General features: G+C 35.9%; 2 protein-coding genes and 1 pseudogene across 2 annotated transcripts; all 3 read right to left on the minus strand.

The window, feature by feature from the left end:
- Positions 1-4,178: 4,178 nt before the first annotated feature.
- On the minus strand, positions 4,179-5,126 carry LOC122731910 (olfactory receptor 5D18-like). Its single transcript, XM_043972159.1, has one exon. It carries the CDS (start codon positions 5,124-5,126, stop codon positions 4,179-4,181), a length of 948 nt encoding a protein of 315 aa, XP_043828094.1.
- Positions 5,127-12,069: 6,943 nt separating this feature from the next.
- On the minus strand, positions 12,070-16,008 carry LOC122731911 (ornithine aminotransferase, mitochondrial-like). Its single transcript, XM_043972161.1, is given in 3 exon segments — positions 12,070-12,400; positions 12,402-12,866; positions 15,953-16,008. Coding segments are annotated over 3 exon segments (852 nt in total).
- Positions 16,009-20,213: 4,205 nt separating this feature from the next.
- LOC122731912 lies at positions 20,214-21,151 on the minus strand (annotated as a pseudogene).
- Between the last annotated feature and the right edge of the window lie 1,969 nt (positions 21,152-23,120).

Below are 23,120 nucleotides of genomic sequence, written 5' to 3' on the forward strand. Positions count from 1 at the left end.
AGAGGAAGCAATAAAAAGCAAAACACTTCCAAGGAAGGTGAAGATGTTCTACATGACTACATGTGTATGACATATTGAAATAGATTGATTTCATAGGAAGGGTTGAGGAGGGAGGGAAGAAGAAAATTTAGAATACAGAATTAGCTGAAAGACCTTAATCTCATCAGAGTGGGGTCAAGGAGGGAATAACATACACATTCAATTTGGAAGAGTAATCTACTTAACCCTACAGGAAAGTAGGAGGGGAAGAGGAAAAGGAGCGAAGGGTGAAAGAAGGGAGGGCAGAGTGGAGGATGGGGAAGACAGAAACAAAACACTTTTGAGGAGGAATAGGGTAAAAGAAGATATAAAATAGAATAATTATCATGGGAAGGGAATGGGATGGAGGGAAATAGTTATAATGTTTGACTATAATGGCAAGATGTATGGTACCTACTTTGCTGAGCTATTGTGATGAAAATTCTTTGTCAAATTTAAAGTACTATATAAGTGATGATGAACACCATGCTATCAGAAAAACCTGGAAAGACCTATATGAACTGAAGCAGAGTATAATGTACTGTATACAAAATAACAGCAATAGTGTAAGATGATCTCCTGGGAAGCACATGGTTATTTTCAGCAATGTAATGATCCAATATAACTCAGAAGGACTTATGAAAATTGCATTCCATCTATAGAGAAAGAACTGTTGGTATCTGGAAACAGATTGAAGTATATTTTTTGACAATTCTTTAATCTGAAGTTTCATTTTCTAACTATTTTCTCTCACAACCTAGCTGATATGTGAATGTTTTCCATGCCTACTGATGTATAACTTATATTGAATTGCTTGATTTCTTGTGGGTGGGGGGTGGGAAGTGTGATGTTTAAAATCTAAATATTTGGTTGCCTTAAATTAGAACCTTTAGAACCAGTCTTTGGGCATTAAGCATTTATTAAAGCATATTAGGTATTAGTAAAAAGAAAACACGTGAAGTTCAGAAAGTTAAGAAAAGCGCTATCTAGCCTTGTGTTCCAGCCTTGTCTGGTTCTTCTTCAAGCCCTCCACCATGAGCCTGCTTCAATCATGGGACTCCTCGAGCAAACTGAGTGTGGAAGTTTTTTATAGGTCTGGAGGAGAGGTGGTCCTTTCACACTGCTTCAAGCTGATTGGTTAGTGTCATCCAAAACCATTGGTTCACTGGGCTTGAAGGTGGTCTCGAGTTGAGTCCAAAGTCCTTAGCTTCTGAGAACTACACCTTCTTAAGGGTCAGCTAGGTGTGGTTACAATCTAATTAACTAGAAGTAGGCTAATCAACAAAGTCAATCACTCTCACTTAATTCAATCAGTTTAGATTAATCTCCAGGTAGGGCCTTTGAGTGTCTGCCAAATCCCATTATTTTCTCACAGAAGGGAGGGAGGAAGGGAAATTGGAACCTAAATTTTTTGTTGTTGTTGTTTTGTTTTGGTTTGTTTTGTTTTGGTTTGGTTTTTTTAGTGAGGCAATTGGGGTTAAGTGACTTGCCCAGGGTCACACAGCTAGTTAGTGTTAAGTGTCTGAGGCTGGATTTGAACTCAGGTACTCCTGACTCCAGGGCCGGTGCTCTATCCACTGCGCCACCTAGCTGCCCCGGAACATAAAGTTTTTAATATTTTTTTTCAAAATTTGTTTTTACATGTAAAAAAGGTTTAAGTCTTCCTGGAGTTAATCATTTGTTTCTCTAGGCTCTTCAATGACTTGAGTGCCAAGACTTAGAACCAGAAAAACCTCCTGGTATTTGGCTCTACAGCTAGGTGACACAGTGAACAAGGCACCCACCCTGGACCTAGACGGACCTAAGTCCAAACCTGTTCTCAGACACAAGACCCTCACCCAATGCTTGACATTGGGCATGTCACCCAAATCCAATAACTTCACAAAAAAGAATGATAAACAAAAAATAAATGTTTTACCGATACCATCCCTTCATAAACAATTCCCACATGTTCCCTCTATCTAAATTTATTCCCATCATCTGTCCTAATGCTGAGAAAGTTCTTATGAGTAAGACATATCATCTGCCCACATAGGAATGTAAACAGTTTAACCTTTTACATCCCTCTTGATTTCTTTTTCCTGTGTACCTTTTTATGCTTCTCTTGGGTGTTATATTTGAAAGTTAAATTTTCTATTCAATTCAGGTCTTTTCATCAGAAATGCTTGAAAGTCCTATTTTTCATTGAAGTCCCCTTTTCCCCTGAAAGATTATACACAGTTTTTTTTCTGGGTAGGAGATTCTTGGTTGTAATTCCAATTTCTTTTCTCTCTGGAATATCATATTACATGCCCTCTGATCCTTTAATCTACAAGATGCTAGATCTTATGCTAATCTGACTGTGTCTCTACAGTACTTCAATTGTTTCTTTATGTCTTCTTGCAATATTTTCTCCTTTACCTGGGATGTCTGGAATTTGACTCTAATATTCCTGGGAGTTTTTCATTTTGAGATCTCTTTCAGGAGGTGATCAGTGGTTTCTTTCAATTTCTATTTTGCCTTCTGCTTCTAGAATATCAGGACAATTTTCCCTGACAATTTCTTGGAAGATGTCTAAACTCTTTCCTTGATCATGGTTTTCAGGTAGTCAAATGATTTTCAATTTATCTCTCCTGGATCTATTTTCCAGGTCAGTTGTTTTTCCAAGAAGATATTTCACATTGCCCTCTATTGTTTTATTCATTTGGATACAATAAAGTATCTTGGTTTCTCAGCACATTTTTCTGTGGATTTTGCTGCTCCAGGAATTGTCCTCTAGAATTATTTTGAGGTCTACACTACTCCTTACTTAATATTTCTGTGGTGATCTCATAAATTCTCATGGATTCAGTTACCATATTTATACAAATGATTCTCATATATATTTATCCAGAACTAACCTCACTCAAGACTGTCAGTTTCATATCTCAAACTTATTATTGGATATCTTGAGATAATATAGACATTTTAACTCTACATATACAAAACTAAACATATTTTCTTTCCCAGAAAACTTAATTTCCCTCTTTTCCAGACTGTCAATGACATTATCATCCTCCCAGTTTTCCAGGCTAACAAACTCTCAACTGCCATATTCAATATGTTGCAATATCTCATTGATTTTATTTATTTTTGTTTTATTATTTATTTTTTTGCTTTGCAATGAGGGATAAGTGACTTGTCCAGGGTCACAGAGCTAGTAAGTGTCAAGTGTCTGAGGCTGGATTTGAACTCAGGTCCTCCTGAAACCAGAGCCAGTGTTTATCCACTGTGCCACCTAGCTACCCCCTATTTCTCATTGATTTTAACTTCTCAACAAATCTTCCATACATGTTCTTCTCTATTCTGACAATGCTACCATTCTAGTTCCAGTCCTCATCACCTTACCCCTGGACTAATACAATGTCCTTCTGGGCAGTCTCCCTGCCTCAAGGCTCTAAGCACTCCAATCCATTCTAACCTCAGCTAGCAAAGTGATCTTCCTAAAATGTGGGTCAGACCATGTCATTTCATTATTCTGTAAACTATTAAGCACAGATTGCTACCATTATCTTATTCCCTAACACACACTCCATGATCTAATGATTCTAGCCTCTCTGCTGGCCTTGAAAAAGTTATTTCATCTCCTTACTCTGAATTTTCACTTGCTGTCCCACATGCCTATGGTTCTGTGTGTACATATGTGTGAGTGTATGCATGCATATACACAGATATGTATACACACACACATATATACACATACTCTCATATACACACATACACAAAAACTTATGTGTGTATTTTTTTCTGTACTTAGACGCTTACATTGTTTGCCCAATTGATTGCATATGTGTGTGTATGTGTTTGTGTTTGTGTGTGTGTGTGTGTGTGCGAATTTATATAAAACTCCACTACTTCTCCCAGATAATGAGAACCACAAGTTGAATCATCAGTACCAAAAATTTTTATTGATAACATATTTTGTGGTTGTTTTTTCAATGAACTGTATCTGAGTTTGGGTAACTGCTCTTAGGGTTTTCTTGGCAAAGACACTAGATCAGTTTGCCATTTCCTTTTCCAGCTGATTTTACATATGAGAAAACTAAGGCAAATGGAGCAAGTGACATGTCTAGGTTCATTTAGGAAGTAAGTGTCTGAAGCCAGATTTAGACTAAGAGCTTCCTGATTCCAGAGCCAAAACTCTATCCACTACACCACCTAACTGGCACTTCCATTAATTTTCTTATAGTTTCTTTCACATCTTTATTCCTTAAACTGTAAATTAAGGGATTCAGCATGGGGATCACCACTGTATAAAAGATAGTGTTTACTCTTACTAGAAGCCATGAGCTTTTGGAACTGGGCAAACAGTAGAGAAAGAGGATAGTTCCAAAGAAGATGGTAACACCTGTCAGGTGGGAGGCACAAGTAGAGAAAGCTTTATATCTCCCACTGGCTGAATTCATTTTCAGGACAGTGACAAAGATAAAAACATAGGATGTGAGTACAATAATGAGGGTGAAAAAAGTATTAAAATTTGCTAGGATAAAAAAGATTGTCTCTGTAACATGCTTATCAGAGATGGAGGCAGAAAGGATAGCAGAATACTCACAGAGAAAATTATTAATGATGTTGGTCCCAGAAAATGACAATATAAGAAGAGAGTAGATGAATATGCTAGCAGAAAGCATGCCCCATGTATATACTGCTGTCAGCATCAGGGCACAGCGTTTCTGAGACATGACAACTACATAGAGCAAGGGACTGCAAATTGCTACAAAGCGGTCGTAGGCCATCACTGCTAATAAGAATGCCTCTGTGACCACACAGATAGCAGCAAAAGAATATTGTGTGATGCAGGGAGCAAAAGAGATGGTTCTGTCTTCCACAACCAAGATTTGTAATAATTTGGGTGTAATTACACTAGAGTAACAGAAATCTAAAAAAGACAAATGACTGAGGAAAATATACATAGGGGTGTGGAGTTTGGGGTTGATCCTGATGATCACAATCATGCCCAAGTTTCCTATGACAGTAATTATATATACCACCAGGAATACCAGGAATAGAGGGATCTGGATGTCTGGGTAATCAGAGAATCCCAAAAGGATGAAGATGACATCACTTTCATTTCGGTCAACTTTCCCCATGATTCCTACTGGAGAAAACCACAGAATACCAGCATCTTAGTACATTTGGAAGAGATCTCAATGAACATATAATCCAACCCCAATTTGAAAAACAATATCACCATATTTCATCAGTCAGTCAGGAGTCAGTCAAATAAACATTTATGCACTTACTATATGCCAGGTACTGTCCAAAAATCTGAGGAACACAAATAAAGCTAAAAGTCCATCTAAAGGGAGAGAAAACATGTAAAGAATTATGTATAAATAAAATATTTCCAGAATAAATTAGAAAAAAATAACCAAAAGTAAGACACTAGAATTGATTGGGATTAATAGAGATTTCCTGTAGAATGTCAGTTTATAACTGAGACTTGAAGGAAACCATGGGTCAAAGATGATAACTTATCACATATACTTTATTTGAAGACTTTCATGGTGGGAGGGAACTGACTTTTTTTGGAAGCATCTATTTGACTTAGATAGCTTAAGTGGGATGAACCCTGAATACATAATGAGCTTCAATTTTCTCTTTGTATTTCAACGTATCACTTATATTACATTCTTGTACTAATGTCTCATTCATAGTTGACATATAATTTTTCTAAAACACACATCTGACCATGTTTACCCTTGACCTCCAATAATTAAATGGTGTTTGAGTACTAGGGGGCAACTAGTGCACAGTAGATGAAGCACTGGAACTGGTATCAGAAGGACCTAAGGTCAAATCTCACCTGAGACACTTACTAGCTGTGTGACCCTGGGAAGTCACCACCCCAATTGCCTTAAAACATCCAGGGCCATCTCCAGTCATCTTGATCTATATGTTGCTACTGGACAGAAATGACTCTGGAGGAGAAAATGAGATTGGTGACTTTGTACAGCCTTCCTTACTTAAATTCAATTCACTGAATATCATGATCTCACTCTGATGTCATGATCCTTTTCAAGAATGAAGGACAAACAGTAATGATTTGAACACTAATTAAGCTTTATTTGGTATTTAAAGATGTTCATAATAATACTCTAATATTAATTTCTAGCTTTATATAAAATGTCCCTATTCACACATTCTATTTTGCCATTAAAATTTGCCTTCCTACTATCCTTCACAGGGGGAATTCCATCTCTGTTCTCTAAACCTTTTTATATGCTCTGGCCAATGGCTGAAATGTACTTATTTTGTATTGATTTCTGTAATAATGTGCTTGAATGTTGTCTCCCTTAATAGAAGAAAAATTCATTTAAGTCAACTACTTTGTTTTTGTTTGCACCTAGAACAGCCTTTGAGCAACAGTAGTTACATTTTTATTAATTGACTGAATGTGCCTTCAAATCATCATTCTCCTTAAGTCTTCTCTAAAATGAGAGTATCTAGTTACTTCACCTGCTCATCAACAGGAAAAAAAAATTGACATTTTTTTTATCCAAGTCATGATATAATAATCTATCTTCTAAGTGATACACTTTATAAAAGGTGACACTGCAAACTGAAGATAGTATTCTACCCACATTCCTACTGGAGAAGAATATAAAAGGGCTATCCTGTCTTTAGATGGCTATTTGTTGCAGTAGATAGAGTACCAGGCATGGAGTCAGAAAAACTCATCTTCTTGAGTTCCAAACTGACTTCGGACACTTACTAGTGGTGTTAACCTGACAACTCATTTAACCCTGTCTTCCTCCATTTCCTCATCTGTAATATGAGTTCAAAACAGAAATTGCAAGTCACTCCAAAATCTTCGCTAAGAAAATTTCAAATAGGGTCATTAAGAGTTGGACACAACTGACCAGGAATGTGTTCTCCTTATAGAACAATATAGTGACTTTCTTCATCAAGCCTAATACCAAGATCATATATAAATACTTACCCTTGGGTTTTACAAATCAGTTTCACAAATATAATAAACAATGTATATAATGAGGTATCAGTTTATCTAAAAAATAATGCTTAGGAGATATTAGTGAACCCAAAGCTTTAATGGGAATACATTGTGATGGGTAAAACTAAATGTGTGTGGTCACCCTACCTGTCCCCTGTGTGCGGAAAGCAGACTAAGACAACAGTTTAACAGTTTACCAGTTTAGGTATTAAACATTTATTAAAATATATTAGAGGTTAACAAAAAGAGAACAAATGTCTCTGAAAGAATAGAAAAACCCTAACTACCCTAGAGTGGTCATCAGAGTGCCACCTCTCACAAGGTTCCCGCCCTCAACTCCCAAAACCAACTGACTAAAATCAATTGCCTCACACACTGCTTCAAGCTGATTGGTTGAGAGTGGTCTCATGTTGATGTGAGGTAACTTTTGGGACACAGCAGGGAGCCTCTGGTAATAATATTCTCACAACATATACATAGAGATATATGTTCATGTGTGTATGTTTATATAAGTATGTATTTTATATCTTGTATTACATGTATATATCATATTGTGTAGTATTATTTACTGTATAATTATGTATAATATATAATGCATTGTATATACTACATATAAATATAATGAAATAATGAAACATATAATTGATATAATAACATCATAAAAACAAGCATATGGTATTTGGGCATTCCACTAGCGACCTCCTTATGAATTGACAAGAAACCACTAGTGACTTCTCTTTGGATATTGTATTCAAACTATTCTGAATTCACAATATTACATTATCATCTGAGTCATATCTCTCTACCTTTTTTACATTAAGAAGAAATATTTTATCAAATGTTCTAGTAAATCCTAACTTACCTTTAATTGTTCTCTTCAATTACATCATTTATGAGTTTAGGCACATCCTTCACTCCAACTGTTTCTGGGTATGAAAATTCCCTTTGCCAATTTAGATGAGCAACTCTTCTCAAATTTAAAGTCTTGGAAAGTCTCATTGGAACAATGTGAGATGGATTGATTTATCCATGTTCATACAGTTTGTACAACGTATGTGTAGAACTTCAACATAATTTTACAACTTGATACTGTTTCTCAGTAGTTTAGCAACCCTGATCTAAAACAAATAAATAAGTAAATCAATCAATCAATAAGTTAATGAATGAATAATTAAATAGTTAGATAAAGATCAATAAAATAAAACTAACATGATTTTTTCCCCTGGAGAGTAAAGCTGAATATATAAAATCATGAGGTTATTCTCTTGATGTTTGTTAATTTTCTGTTAATAGCATGACTTCACGGTACATTGTAACTTCTAAGGGTATACTGGTGCATGTTTAGCAACTGGATCTCCAAAATTAAAAAGGTATATGAATAATACATTTTAGTTAAATTTTAATTATAAATTTTCTCTATCAATTTTTAAAGTCTAGATTATCAAGGAAAAATTAAAAATAAGCTTTGCTTTATAACTAATTTTCAAAGCTTAAATGTTTGCACTATGAATTTAACTAATCAGAACTCATGACTAGGTACCAGGTGACTCAGCACACTCCTAAATAAGTGATAGTATTGAAAGTTTCAAGAAGTGCAGGAAATCTGAAATGGGAAATGTTTAGCGAAGGGCCAATTACTTATACTTGCAAGAATTGCAGTTAGGGGAGAGCATTCAAGGACAGTTTTACAAAGGGAGTAAGTGAGCCTTGAAGAAATGAAGGAATAAAACATATGGAAATATAGGGAAATCATTTTTTCTTTGGTATATGATATATTTCTGGGCTTAGGAAGAGCCTTAGAATGGCATAAGGGTGTGGGACTAAAGTAAATTTAGTAAATTAAGTAAATTTAAAATTAACTTCTGTTAATGCTGAATGTTGAACTGAAATAGTTTACTTTATTCAATAGGCAAAGAGAGATCACTGATATTCTTGCTGCACATGAGGATATTGTTAACAGAATAGTGCATTAGAGAAATTACAATATATATAATAATTGTGATAGTGTAAATGGAAATGGCAGCTAGGTGGCATAGTGGGCCTAGAGTCAGGAAGACCTGAGTTCAAATCTGTCGATGTGACTTTAGGCAAGTCACTGTTTTCTTCAGTTTCCTCATCTGTAAAATGAGCTAGAGAAGGAAATGGCAAGCCATTCTAATATCTTCTCCATGAAAATCCCAAATTGGGTCATGAGGAGTTGGATCTTTCTGAAACAGTTAAACAACAAAAACAACAAATGGAAATAAGAAAAAATAGTTGAATTTAGCGTGAACTTAAGAGCTAGGAGAATTTTTCTTTGAAGCAGTGTGGTATTAAGGATGTTGAATTGTCTGTACTATATAAGATTATTAAATATGTTGGTTAATTTCACAGAATTGTTATTTTGTTTCTGTTTTCTAAAATTCTTAAAAGTTTGTGCAGAAATAGGGAAAATGTATTGGTAAATATAGTCAGATAAAATCAATGAAATTATTTTATTTTAAATGTAAGATTACTTGAGCAGCAATGTGAAGGCCTATCTGGAAAGATTATAGAATGGAGGACTGAAAACCAATTCATAAGCTATGCTGATAGTCTAAACAATAATGGATGTGGATATATTTAAATGGGAGTAATCTTTTTTTTGGGGGGGGGAGTAATTCTAAGGAAAAACAGAGAAGAGATACAGAGAGACAGTGAAAGACAGTGATAGAGACAGAGAGATGGAAACAAGACAGAGAAGTACAGGCATAGACAGAGACTCAGAGTAAGAGACAGAGAGACAGAGATAGAGAGACACAGAGAGACAGTCACAGAGAAAGCCAAGTAACTTGAACCTTCTCCAAATATTCCTTGCATCACTGTCTTTTCAAAAGAGAAAGGATAGAATAAGCAATGATTATTTGCAAATGAAAAGGAAATAGGACAAAATTTTGATCTCCTATATTCAGAGGTCCCTTTGTGTTTTAAATTCCTAAGTCTGAATACTCCATCAAACTCCATTATTTTGTGTTCTATTTTCTAAGGTCCTTTCTAGCTGTGATAATCTAGATTCTTAGTCTTAAGATATCTTGCAGTCAATGATTCTGCTTTTTTATACTTATAAGATAAAAAAGTCAACAAGAAGAAGAAAGAAAACTTTTAACAATAAACTTCTGAAAAACCTCACTGAGAAAGCTTTATCATCTGTGATGTCTAAAGGGGAAAAGAAGGAGATCAAACCAACCCTGCCCCCAATCAACCCCTCCCCCCAAATTAGAAATATGTACCTATCAAAGAAAATCACAAAAATAAGTAGGTAACAGCAGTTATAATTATCTTAGCCACCTCCCCATCCTGGAATGTCCTCCTTCCTTATCTAGACTTAAATCCCACTCTTCCTCACAGATCTGTTTAAATCTCATCTGTCCTGGAGAATCCTGTTCATATACCCAGCCCCCCAGTAATGAGTTACTCTTTCCAACTTCAATAGAATTGCTTGTCTGTAACAATCACTGAAATCTTACTGTATGTTGGCTAATATGGAATGTGATGATTTATATACTTTCCCACCTTCTTAAATTGAGAGGAAGCCTATGGACGGTAGGTACTATGTTCATTGACTTTGTATCTTGCAGCCCAGTAGAGTCATATATACTGAAGACAAGCTCAGTGCATTTAATCCTGATGATGATTAAAAAGAAAAAAGAAAAAAAAAGCCCATTTCAAGTTTACCTTCACTCCCTTCCTCCAGAATTTCTGTTTAGAAATAGGAGTTTTATATATGATAACCACTCCTAACAGACTAAAATTATTGAGATAAGTCCTATATCCAGACCCTAGGGTCTCAAACTCTGGGTTATATAACTGAATGTGGTTGGGGGGGTTGTGAAAAATTTGGCAACAGTAAAATATTTCTGTATGCTTATTTAAAATGCCCATCTACCTATATAAAATATTTTTGGTCAAAAAGGGGTCTCAAGTCAAAAAAAATGTTTAAGAAGCCCTGGTCTAGACCCTGGCAATGAGATGAAATGCAGAGGAAAAAGCCAAATACATTGACTTACCACCATGTGGACACTTCTGTTTGTATGCTATACTTCTTAGAGCTGGAATGTTAGCATTAATGGGCCTGTTAGAAAAAGTGTTTCCATGATTGCAGAACAATAACAACAGTATTCAGCTTATCAGATCAGGTTTAGTACAGTAGTGGAAATATACAGCCTAATCAAATGATAATTGTACCAATTTTCATAGTATGATATAGGAAAATAATATGGTCTCTATTTCATAGCATATTCGTAAGACAAAAAGGAAGAAATAAGCCAGTATAGTCTGTCCAGAGCCTGAGTCTGGGAAAGATGTTGGTAATCTTACCTTTTTTCTCTAAGACCCTTGGGAATGGGAATCTAAAGTACCTTAGTTATATATTTCCCACTGGGATACAAAACCAGGCAGTGTAGGGAAGCTTGTGTTTCCTATGCCACCTCAAAGATGGAGATCCTTGAAATCTCTGTGGAAGCTACCATGGAGATGAAAATTTTCCTTTGATCTTAATTACTTGGGAAATAAAAATGTAGAAAGTTCTCGGGATGGTGCAATAGGTACTTATAATGAAGCAATCATTGAACACAATTTCTTCCACTCAATAATTAAGTTAGGATCTACTTGTGTACACACACACACACACACACACACACACACACACACACACACACACACACATGCACGATATGGGCAACACTGGCATTAGGAAGTACAATCACCTTTATTTTTTTCATTCCATGCTCTGATGGGGAAACTATAAGAAAAGTCCAATCTCTATGATGTACACGTGGGGCTCAGGCAGGCTTGGAAAAGTAGGTTCTGTTCTAGTATGGCCCTTGCATGAAAAGCAGACTCAGGAGCCCCTCCTCTCATAATTGTGCCCTCAACACCACACCTAGATTCTGCAGGAAATCTGTATTAAAGGGCCTTTCCCTAGGGTCCTGAAGCTTCTTTCTAACAGGAGACACTTTCTTCTAGTGTTTACTGGATTCCCAAGAGTAAACCAGGTCCTGGTTCACAAATACACATATCTACATGAGTCATGAGATAAGAACAGTCTGAAAAAGGTCAAATCAAATGACAATGGCCAGCCACTTGCCAGTTCTGCCTAGGCCAGTTTGTATTTCATCCTCAATAAAAAGAGCCTTGTACTTGGTGCAGAGATCTCTCACTCCAGAGAAGTAGCCAGGATCAGGGACAATAACACCAGCTTCCCCTTGAATAGGCTCCACCATGAAAGCAGCCACATTGGGATCCTGGAGGGCACTCTCAAAAGCAGGCAGGTCATTGTAAGGGGTAATCTCAAAGCCAGACATAAATGGCACAAAGCCATCATAACTTGTTGGATCAGACAAACTAGAGACAGCAGATAAAGTTCGAGCCCAGAAGTTCCTAGCTGCAAAAAATCTTAGCTTTATATATAGGAACTCCCTTGACAGTGTATGCCCATCTTTGAGCTAACTTGCAGGCAGTTTCTCCAGTTTCCACCCCTGTATTCTTGGGCAAAACTTTGTCATACTGGAACAATTTTGTGACATACTCAGTATATTCACCAAATACGTTATTATAGAAAGCTGTGGAAGTTAAGTTTAATTTATCAGCTTGACTTTTCAGGGCTTCCACAATTTTGGGGTGGCAGTGTCCTTGGTTTGCAGCACTGTAGGCACTCAGGAAATCAAAATATTGTCTATCTTCCACATCCCATACATAAATACCTTTTCCTCTTTCCAGGACTACAGATATAGGACGGTTGTTGTGGGCAAGATACTTAGCTTCTTGAGCAAATACCTGCTCTGAGGACAGAGAACCCTGGGAGGTTTGGGGGCATACAAATGATGAAGACCAAGTCAATGCTGAGTGAATACCCCATTCCCAAATTTGATGGTTTGGAAAACATTTACTCTTTCAAGAGAATTAGACCTACCCAGTGACCCTCAGGGAGTTTCAAGGACAATGTGCCGCGCAATGTCTTCTTAGCTTCCTGGATATAGGCAACCTCAAGAGACCCTTATCCACCAGTACATCCATCAGGGGCAACCCGCCCCGCCTCGAGGACGGCTGGAGCTGGGGTTCTACAGTCCAAGGAGTTAGGTTCCAATCTCGCCCTGCCTGGTCCCATTACGCCGGAAGGGGGGCGCCCGGGACCCAGTCCTGTGGGGAGGAAGCTGGGAGCGGGGCACCCTGAAGAGGACACAGCCCAGGGCTCCAGGCGAGGGTGGGGGGACAGGGGAGGGCCACCCATGGGCACAGTCTGGAAGGTAGGGGCAGAGGAGGAGGCGTCTGCATCTGGACCGGTCCTACAGCTGGTGCCACCTGGGGGAAGGGCCGCCAAGCTCAGCCTCAATTTCCCTCTATGTATGACTGGAAGCGGCTGCCGAGCCAGCCCGGCCCGGCTCAAGCTCTGGCGCTTTGACAGAAGTGGAAACTGATTTCTGGCTCATGAATCCCACCTAGGCCACTCTGGTCTACACACCAGACTCGGGCCTCACACCCCCAACCCCCAACCCCCCCCCCCCCCGTCCCACCTGACAGCTGTGTCTAATGGGTGGAGGAGGCGGGAGGCACCAAGCAGGCTCAGATGATGGAGCAGCTGAGCCAACTTCACAGGGCCCCTAGAGCGCTGGCCCCGCTCCAGTTGTGGCCCTGTCCCCGGGCGCAGGCTTCTATAGCTAACATTTCTAATACATTATTAAATAATAGAGGTGATAATGGGCATCCTTTCTTTACCCTTGATTGTATTGGGAAGGTTTTTAGGTTATCTCCATGACAGATAATGCTTGCTGATGGTTTTAAATAAATAATACTTATCATTTTAAGGTAACCTCTTTTTATTCCTATGCTCTCTAGTGTTTGTTTGTTTGTTTTGTTTTATTTTGGTTTTGGTGAGGCAATTGGAGTTAAGTGACTTGCCCAGGGTCACACAGCTAGTAAGTGTTAAATGTCTGGGGTTGGATTTGAACTCAGGTCCTCCTGAAACCAGGGTCAGTGCTCTATCCACTTCACCACCCAGCTGCCCCCTCTCTAGTGTTTTTAATAAGAATGGGTGTTGTATTTTGTCAAAGGGCTTTTCTGCATCTATTGAGATAATCATATGATTTCAGTTGCTTTTTTTCTTGATATGGCCGATAATGCTGATTGTTTTCCTAATATTGAACCAGCACTGCATTCCTAGTATAAATTCTACCTGGTCATAGTGTATGATCCTTGTTATATATATTTCTGTCATATTTTTGTTAATATTTTATTTAAAATATTTGCATCAATATTCATTAGGGAGATTGGTCTATAATTTTCTTTCTCTGTTTGGACTCTTCCTGGTTTGGGTTTCAGCGCCACATTTTTTCTCATAAAAGAAATTTTGTAGGACTCCTTCACTTATGTTTTCAAATAATTTATATAGTATTTGGATTAATTGTTCTTTAAATGTTTGTTAGAATTCCATTGTGAATTTCTCTGGTCCTGAGAATTTTTTCTTAGGATGTAGATTGATGGCTTGTTCAATTTATTTTTATAAAAGTGGGTTATTTAAATAGTTTATTTCTTCTCCTGATCTGGGCAATTTATAATTTTGTAGATATTCATCCATTTCATTTAGATTGTCAAATTTATTGGCATGCAATTGGGCAAAATATTTCCTAATATTATCTTAATTTCCTCTTCATTGGGGGAGAGTTCATCCCTTATGTTTTTGATATTAGTAATTTGGTTTTCTTCTTTCCTTTTTTGATCAAATTAACTAATGGTGTATCTACTTTATTGTTTTATTCATAAACCAGCTTCTAGTTTTATTTATTAATCAAATTAATTTCGTACTTTCAATTTTATTAATCTCTCCTTTGATTTTTCAGGATTTCCAATTTGATGTTTAGCTGGAGATTTTTTATTTATTTTCTAGTTTGGGTTTGTTTTTTTTTTTAGTTGCATGACCATTTCCTTGATCTATTTTTTCCCTATTTTATTGATATAAGCACTTAGGAATATAAATTTTTCCTTAAGAACTGTTTTGGGGGTAGCTAGGTAGAACAGTAGATAAAGCATCAGTCCTGTATTCAGGAGGACCTGAGTTCAAATCTGGCCTCAGACACTTGACATTTACTAGCTGTGTGACTCTGGGCAAGTCACTTAACCTTCATTGCCCTAAAAAAAATACTTTGGCTGCATCCCATAAATTTGATCTGTTGTCTCTTCATTGTCATTTTGTTTAATGAAATCCTTGATTGTTTCTATGATTTGTTCTTTGAACCACTTTTCTTTTAGGATCAGATTATTTAATTTACAATTGTTTTTTTTTAATTAATAAAGTATCTTATTTTTTTCTGTTACATGTAAAGATAGTTCTCAACTTTTGTTTATACAAGCTTTACAATTTCAAATTTTTCTCCCTCCCTCCCCTCCCTCCCCCCTCCCCTAGACAGCAGGTAATCTGATATAGGTTATATATATATATATATATATATATATATATATATATATATATATACACACATACATAATAACATTAATCCTATTTCTGCATTAGTCATGTTATAAGAGAAAAAAATCAGAGAAATGATGAAAAACCTCAAAATAGAAAAAAAACAACAGCATCAAAAACAAAAGAACTAGTATGGTTCATTCAGCATCTATACTCCACAGTTCTTTTTTTTTTTTCTTGGATTTGGAGATCCTCTTCCATCACGAGTTCCCTGGAACTCTTCTGTGCCATTGCATTGGTGAGCAGAATATAGTCCATCACAGTAGATCAACACTCAGTGTTGATGATACTGTGTTTTTTGGGTTTTTTGGGGTTTTTTTTTTTGTTTTTTTGTTTTTTTGTTTTTTTTTTGCAGGGCAATGGGGGTTAAGTGACTTGCCCAGGGTCACACAGCTAGGAAGTGTCAAGTATCTGAGGTCAGATTTGAACTCAGGTCCTCCTGAATCCAGGGTCAGTGCTTAATCCACTGCACCACCTAGCCGCCCCCTGAAGATACTGTGTACAATGTTCTTCTGGTTCTGCTCATCTCACTCATCATCAGCCCACGCAAGACCCTCCAGGTTTCTCTGAACTCCTCCTGCTCATCATTTCTTACAGCACAATAGTATTCCATTGTATTCATATACCACAACTGGTCCAGCCATTCCCCAATTGATGGGTACCCCCTCAACTTCCAATTCCTTGCCACCACGTAAAGAGCAGCTATAAATATTTTTGTACATGTGGGTCCCTTTCCCTTTTCCATGATTTCTTTGGGAAAAAGAGCCCAAAGTGGTATTGCTGGGTCAAAGGGTATGCACAGCTTTATTGCCCTTTGGGCATAATTCCAAATTGCTCTCCAGAATGGTTGGATCAGTTCACAGCTCCACCAACAATGGATTAGTGTTCCAATTTTCCCACAGCTTCTCCAACATTTATTATTTTCCTTTTTTTGTCATTTTAGCCAATCTGATAGGTGTCAGGTGGTACCTCAGAGTTGTTTTTATTTGCATCTCTCTAATCATTAGAGATCTAAATAATTGGAAAGATATCAATTGCTCATGGATGGGTAGAACTAATATAGTAAAAATGACAATACTGCCTAAATTAATTTACTTATTCAGTGCCATACCAATCAGACTACCTAAAAATTATTTTATAGAGCTAGAAAAAATAATAAGAAAATTCATCTGGAAAAACCAAAAATCAAGAATAACCAGGGAAATAATGAAAAAAAAAATTCACAGGAAGGTGGGGTAGCGGTACCAAACCTGGAGCTTTACTATAAAGTGGCAGTCATCAAAACTATCTGGTACTGGCTAAAAAATAGAGTGGTAGATCAATGGAATAGACTAGGCTCAGGAAAGGCAGTAGTAAATGATACTAGTAATGTAGTGTTTGATAAACCCAAAGACTCCAGCCTCTGGGATAGGAACTCAGTATTTGACAAAAACTGCTGGGAAAACTGGAAGATAGTATGGCAGAAATTAGGCATAGACCAACATCTTACACCTTATACTAAAATAATGTCAAAATGGATACATGATTTAGACATAAGAGGTGATACCATAGGTAAATTAGGAGAGAAAGGAATAGTCTACCTATCAGATCTTTGGAAAGGAAAACAGTTTTTGACCAAACAAGAGATAGAGTATATTATAAAATGCAAAATGTATGATTTTGATTACATTAAATTTAAAAATTTTTGTACAAACAGAAACAATGCATCCAAAATTAGAAGGGAGGCAGAAAGCTGGGAAACAATTTTTGAGGCCAATACTTCTGATAAAGGCCTCATCTCTAAAATATATAGGAAACTAAATCAAATTTATAAGAACCCAAGTCATTCCCCAATTGAGAAATGGTCAAAGGATATGAACAGGCAATTTTCTGATGAAGAAACCAAAGCTATCTATTCCCATATGAAAAAATGCTCTAAATCTCCAATTGGTTTTTAATCGCTTTCACTTGTCCATTATTGATTGTAATTTTTATTGCATTATGATCTGAAAAGCATGTGTTTATTATTTCTACTATTCTTCATCTTGTTGTAAGGTTTTTATTTCCTAATACATGGTCAAATTTCATATAGGTCCCATATACTCCTGAGAGGAATGCATATTCCTTTCTATTTCCATTCAATTTTCTCCAGATATCTATCATATCTATTTTTTTCATAAATTTTATTCATTTGTTTAACTTCTTTCTTTTTTATTTTTTTGGTTAGGCTTATCCAGTTCTGAGAGCAGAAGGTTAAGTTCCCCCACTAAGATAGTTTCATTAAGTATTTCCTCCTGTAACTCATTCAAATTCTCCTGCAAAACTTTAGGTGCTATATCATTTGGTACATATATGTTAAGTATTGATATGACTTCATTGTCTATGGTACTTCCCAGCAAGATATAGTTTCCTTCTTTATCTCTTTTAACTAGATCTATTTTTGCTTTTGCTTTGTGTGAAATCATAATTGCTACCCATCTTTCTTTGCTTTAACTAAAGAATAATACATTTTCTTCCAGCCCCTTACTTGTACCTATCATGTATCTCTCTGCTTTAAATGCATTTCTTCTAAACAATACATTATAAAATTTTAGTTTTTAATCTATTCTGCTATCGGCTTTCATTGAATGGGTGAGTTCATCCCATTCACATTTATAGTTGTGATGACTAACTTTATTTTTCTCCATGCTATTTTTCACCTGTTTATCCCTCTCACTCTAACCCTCCCATCACTACTTCTCATAAGTGTTTTACTTATGATCACCAACTTTCCCAATATCCTTTCCCTTGTATCTGCCCCCCTCCCCATTCTATTACCATCATCACTTTTTAAACATCCTTATAGGGCAAGATAGATTTCTATATCCAATTGAGTGTGTTTGTTATTCCCTCTTTTATCCCAATTTGATGAGAGTAATGTTTAATCTTTGCCTATGCCACACATCTTTCCCTCCATTATGATAGTTCTTTTATGCCTCCTTTGTGTGTATCTGTGTAACAATTCACTTCATTCAATTTCTCCCCTCATTCTTGTTTCATACAATTTTTTTACCCCTTTATTTTGTTTTCTAGGGTGTCATTACACTAATGGCCTCTTATGACCTCACCCTTTGTCTATATATATATTCCTTATAATTATTCTTATGGTAAAGTTGTTAAGAATTACAAATATTATCTTCCCTTTAATATTACCTTATGACCATATGCTCCTTATTTTCCTGATTGCTCTAATAATTTTTCTTATAATAAAGTTGACTTACAAATATTATCTTATCATATAGAACTAGAAACAGTTTAACCTTATTAAATTTCTTACAGTTTTTCTTTCTTGTTTCTTTTTTACCTTTTTATGTTTCTCTTGACTTATTTACAGGTCAATTTTTTCCCTTCTTCCCTCCCTACTCTCCCCATTCCCTTATGTAGTAAGCAATCAGATATGTGTCATACATGTACAATTATTTAAAACATATTAGTATACATATTAGTAATATTGTATAATAACCTGAATAAAAGAAAAACAAATGAAAAGTGATAAATATCATGTTTCCGTCTGTATTCCATCAATATCAATTCTTTTTTTTTTTTGAAGGTGGTAGTTATGTTTAATTATTAGTTCTTTGGGATCATCTTGGCTCATTGTATTCTTGATAATAGTTAAGCTATTCACAGTAATAGAGTACTCTCATCTGGTACATGAGGTGAAGAAATTATAATAACACTAAGGTTTTTAATTTCTAAAAAGTATTTAATTATATGCATATTTCAGAGGACATAATTTTTTTCTGTATCCTTGATTTTTGAGACTACAAAGAGGACCTGAGACAAAATGTCTGTGAAAAATATTCCCTGCCCCCTTTTGATTAAAAAAAAAAATGGAGTTTTCTTTCTAAGATTTCATTACTCATACCAAAAGAGGGAATATGCAAGACACTTCTTTCTTTGTTTCCACATTACCAATCCACACTATTGATAAGAGCTGACAATGAAATGAGTCATTTTTGTTTCACTGCTGTCATAGTCAACTCTATTTCAACACTCCCAATGATCAATGCTCAAATGTGGATTTCTCAGTATTCTAATAAAATTACCTCCTTATATCTAGACTTCACCCTCATTTTAATTCTTTCTTTCATATTCTTTAGAGAGAAGAAAATATGATAGGATGAAAAGAAATATAAAATTTTGTGAGGTGAGTAAATTTGTTACCCTCAAATTTTTGAAGATTTCCTTTGTTATGAGGTTCGCATTATCCTACTAAGTTATATACAAGATGTTTTCATTTGTTTTGTTGCAGGGTGGTTATTTGATTGCTTTTGTTTTATATTTCTTTTCTTGAAGTAATTATTTTTACATCACACATTGATTCTTCACTTATGTGTAGCTTATCGATTTCATGTATATCTATAGTAGCTAAGTATTGCATACTAGATAAGTACTGCATTACTGGTAAGAAATGCATATATTAAAGCAAAAATCCTCACTAATTATCACTGATTAACACAACCAGGAGATCAATTATCATTATGAATAATTTTATTAATAAAATATGTTGTTGTTGTTCCATTAGTAATGTCCGACTCTGTGAATAAATTTAAAACTTTCTTGGCAATGATGCTCGAGTAGTTCACCATTTCTTTCTCTAGCTCATTTTATAGATGAGGACACTGAGGCAAACAGAGTTAAGTGATTTTCCTAGTGTCATATGCAAATAAGTGTCTGAGGCCAGATTTGGACTAAGAGCTTCCTGATTCCACAGACAAAACTCTATCCACTGTACCACCTCACTGGCACTTCAGTTAATTTCTTGATAGTTTCTTTCATATCTTTGTTCCTCAGACTGTATATTAAGGGGTTCAGCATGGGGATCACCACTGTATAAAACACAGTGGTTACTCTTATTAGAAGCCATGATCCCTTGGAACTTGGCACACAGTTGAGGAAGAGGAGGGTTCCAAAGAAGATGGTAACACCTGTCAGGTGAGAGGCACAAGTGAAAAAGGCTTTATATCTCCCACTGGCTGACTTCATCTCTAGGATGGTGACAAAAATAAAAAGATAGGATGTGAGTACAATAATGAGGGTGACAAATTTGCAAAGATAAAGAATAGTATCTCTGTAACATGCTTATCAGAGATAGAGGCAGAAAGGACAGCAGAATACTCACAGGAAAAATTATTAATGATGTTGGTCCCAGAAAATGACAATATAAGGTGTGAGTATGTGAATACAATAGAAGAAACTATCCCCCATGTATATACTGCTGTCAACATCAGGGTACAGCGTTTCTGAGACATGACAACTATATATAGCAATGGATTGCAAATTGCCACAAAGCGATCAAAGGACATCAGTGATAATAAGAATACCTCTGTGACCACACTGGCAGCAGCAAAAGAATATTGCGTGATGCAGGGAACAAAAGAGATTGTTCTGTCTTCCACAACCAAGATTTGTAACAATTTGGGTGTAATTACACTAGAGTAACAGAAATCTAAAAAAGACAAATGACTAAGGAAAAAGTACATGGGGGTATGGAGTTAGGCATTGATCCTAATGATCACAATCATGCCCAAGTTTCCAACTACAGTAATCATATATGTCATCAGGAAAACCAGCAATAGAGGGATCTGGAGCTCTGGGTAATCAGAAAATCCTAAAAGGATGAAGATGATATCACTCTCATTTCGATCAGCATTCCCCATGATTCCTACTGTAGAAAACCACAGAATACCAACATGTTAGTACAGTTGGAAAAGATCTCAGTGCCAATATAATTCAACCCCAACATGAAAAACAATATCATTTTAACAGCAGTACGTCCAGGCTTAGTTCAATGATCATTTATTAAGTACTTCCTATATATCAGGTACTGTCCTAAGTGCTGAGGACACAAAGAAAGCCAAAAGCCAATCCTTGACCTCAGTTAACTCACAATCTAAAGGAAGAGACCATATGTAAATAATTATGTATAAATAATACATATCCAGAACAAACCGGAACAAAATATGACCAAAGGGAAGACGCTATAATTGATGTGCTTTATGGAGATTTCCTATAGAATTTGGTTTTATAGCTCGGACTTGAAAGAAACCAGCATTCAAAGATGACAATTTATCACCAAGCCTTTGTTGTAAACTAACTTTCTTTCTTTCTTTCTTTCTTTCTTTCTTTCTTTCTTTCTTTCTTTCTTTCTTTCTTTCTTTCTTTCTTTCTTTCTCTCTCTTCTATTTTATTTTTTTTTTGGTGAGGCAATCGGGGTTGTTATTTGCCCACGGTCACACAGCCCGTAAGTGTTAAATGTCTGAGGCTGGATTTGAACTCAGGTCCTCTTGAATCCAGGGCTGGTGCTCTATCCACTGCACCATCTAGATGCCCCTGTTGTAAACTTTCAAGGGGGGAGGAGACTATTTTTTTCTAGAAACATCCCCTATGATTGTATACCTTAACTGTGATGAACCCTAAATACATAGTAAACCTACTTTTCCTATTTGTACATCAGCCTATCACTTCTGTTATTTCTTTCTGGGACTAATCTCTTTCACACAGCTGACATATGATTTTATTGAAGCACACATCTGACCTTGGGTCCCTTAACCTCAAATTATTCCATTATATTTAAACATTAATTCACACTCCATTTACTATTTAACAATGTTCCTAATCAGACTCTAACATAAATTTCTAGCTATATTTGAGATATTCCTCTTCGTGTAGTCTATTGTCCAGTTAAACTTGCCTTCTTACTATCTTTCACATGAGGAATTCCATCTCTTTTCTCTCATATTCCAAAGGGAGAGACAACATATAAATAATTATGTATAAATGAGGTATATACAGGATAAACTGGGAAAAACACAAAAAGGAAGTATATTTATTGATTGACTATCTTGATATGTCTTCAAATCAGCCTCCCTCCCCTTACATATTCTCTAAGACTAACATATTCATGTACTTCACCTAGTCTTCAATAAACAAAAATTTGACTTGTTTTCTTATCCAGATCATAATATAATAGTCTCTCTTCCAATTGATACACTTTATAAAAGGTAACACCCAAATTGAAGATAGTATTCTACTCACAGTCCTATTGGAGAAGAGTACAACAGGGTTATACCCTCTGTGGGCAGCTACATGACACAGTAGATAGAGTGCCTATCATAGAGTTAAAAAGACTCATATTCATGACTTCAAAACTGGCGTCAGAGACATACTAGGTGTATGACCCTGGGCAATTCACTTAATCCTTTTTGTCTCAATTTCTTCATCTATAAAATGATTTGGAAAAGAAAATCAAAAATCATTCCAGTCTCCAAATGGGGTCATGAAGAGTCAGACAAGACTGAACAATATGTCTTCCTTATAGAAAGATATAGTGACTCCATCACGCCCAATCCCAAGATCACTTTATTTTGTTTTAAATGTTTATATTTCTTACATTTTAATATTTTGTTCTTATACAATCCATTAATCTCTCGGTCCCCTAACATCTCCTGAGCTTTCTTTTTAGATAAATTAATACCTGGTTATGTATATTTTTCCTTATATTTTGAAACTAATTTGTGAAACCTAAGGGTTAGTATTTGTATTTATTCTTATAAAAAGCCATCCTAAAATTAGTAGACCAAATATTTAGCTTATTATAAATAATTTAACCCTGATTATCTGATCTCA

This window comes from Dromiciops gliroides, chromosome 6, assembly GCF_019393635.1.
Source record: "Dromiciops gliroides isolate mDroGli1 chromosome 6, mDroGli1.pri, whole genome shotgun sequence".
NCBI classification, from domain to species: domain Eukaryota; kingdom Metazoa; phylum Chordata; class Mammalia; order Microbiotheria; family Microbiotheriidae; genus Dromiciops; species Dromiciops gliroides.

What these genes read in the sequence shown, in the direction of transcription:
- LOC122731910 (XM_043972159.1), bottom strand. Translation starts at nt 5,126, where the DNA reads ATGGGGAAAGTTGACCGAAATGAAAGTGATGTCATCTTCATCCTTTTG.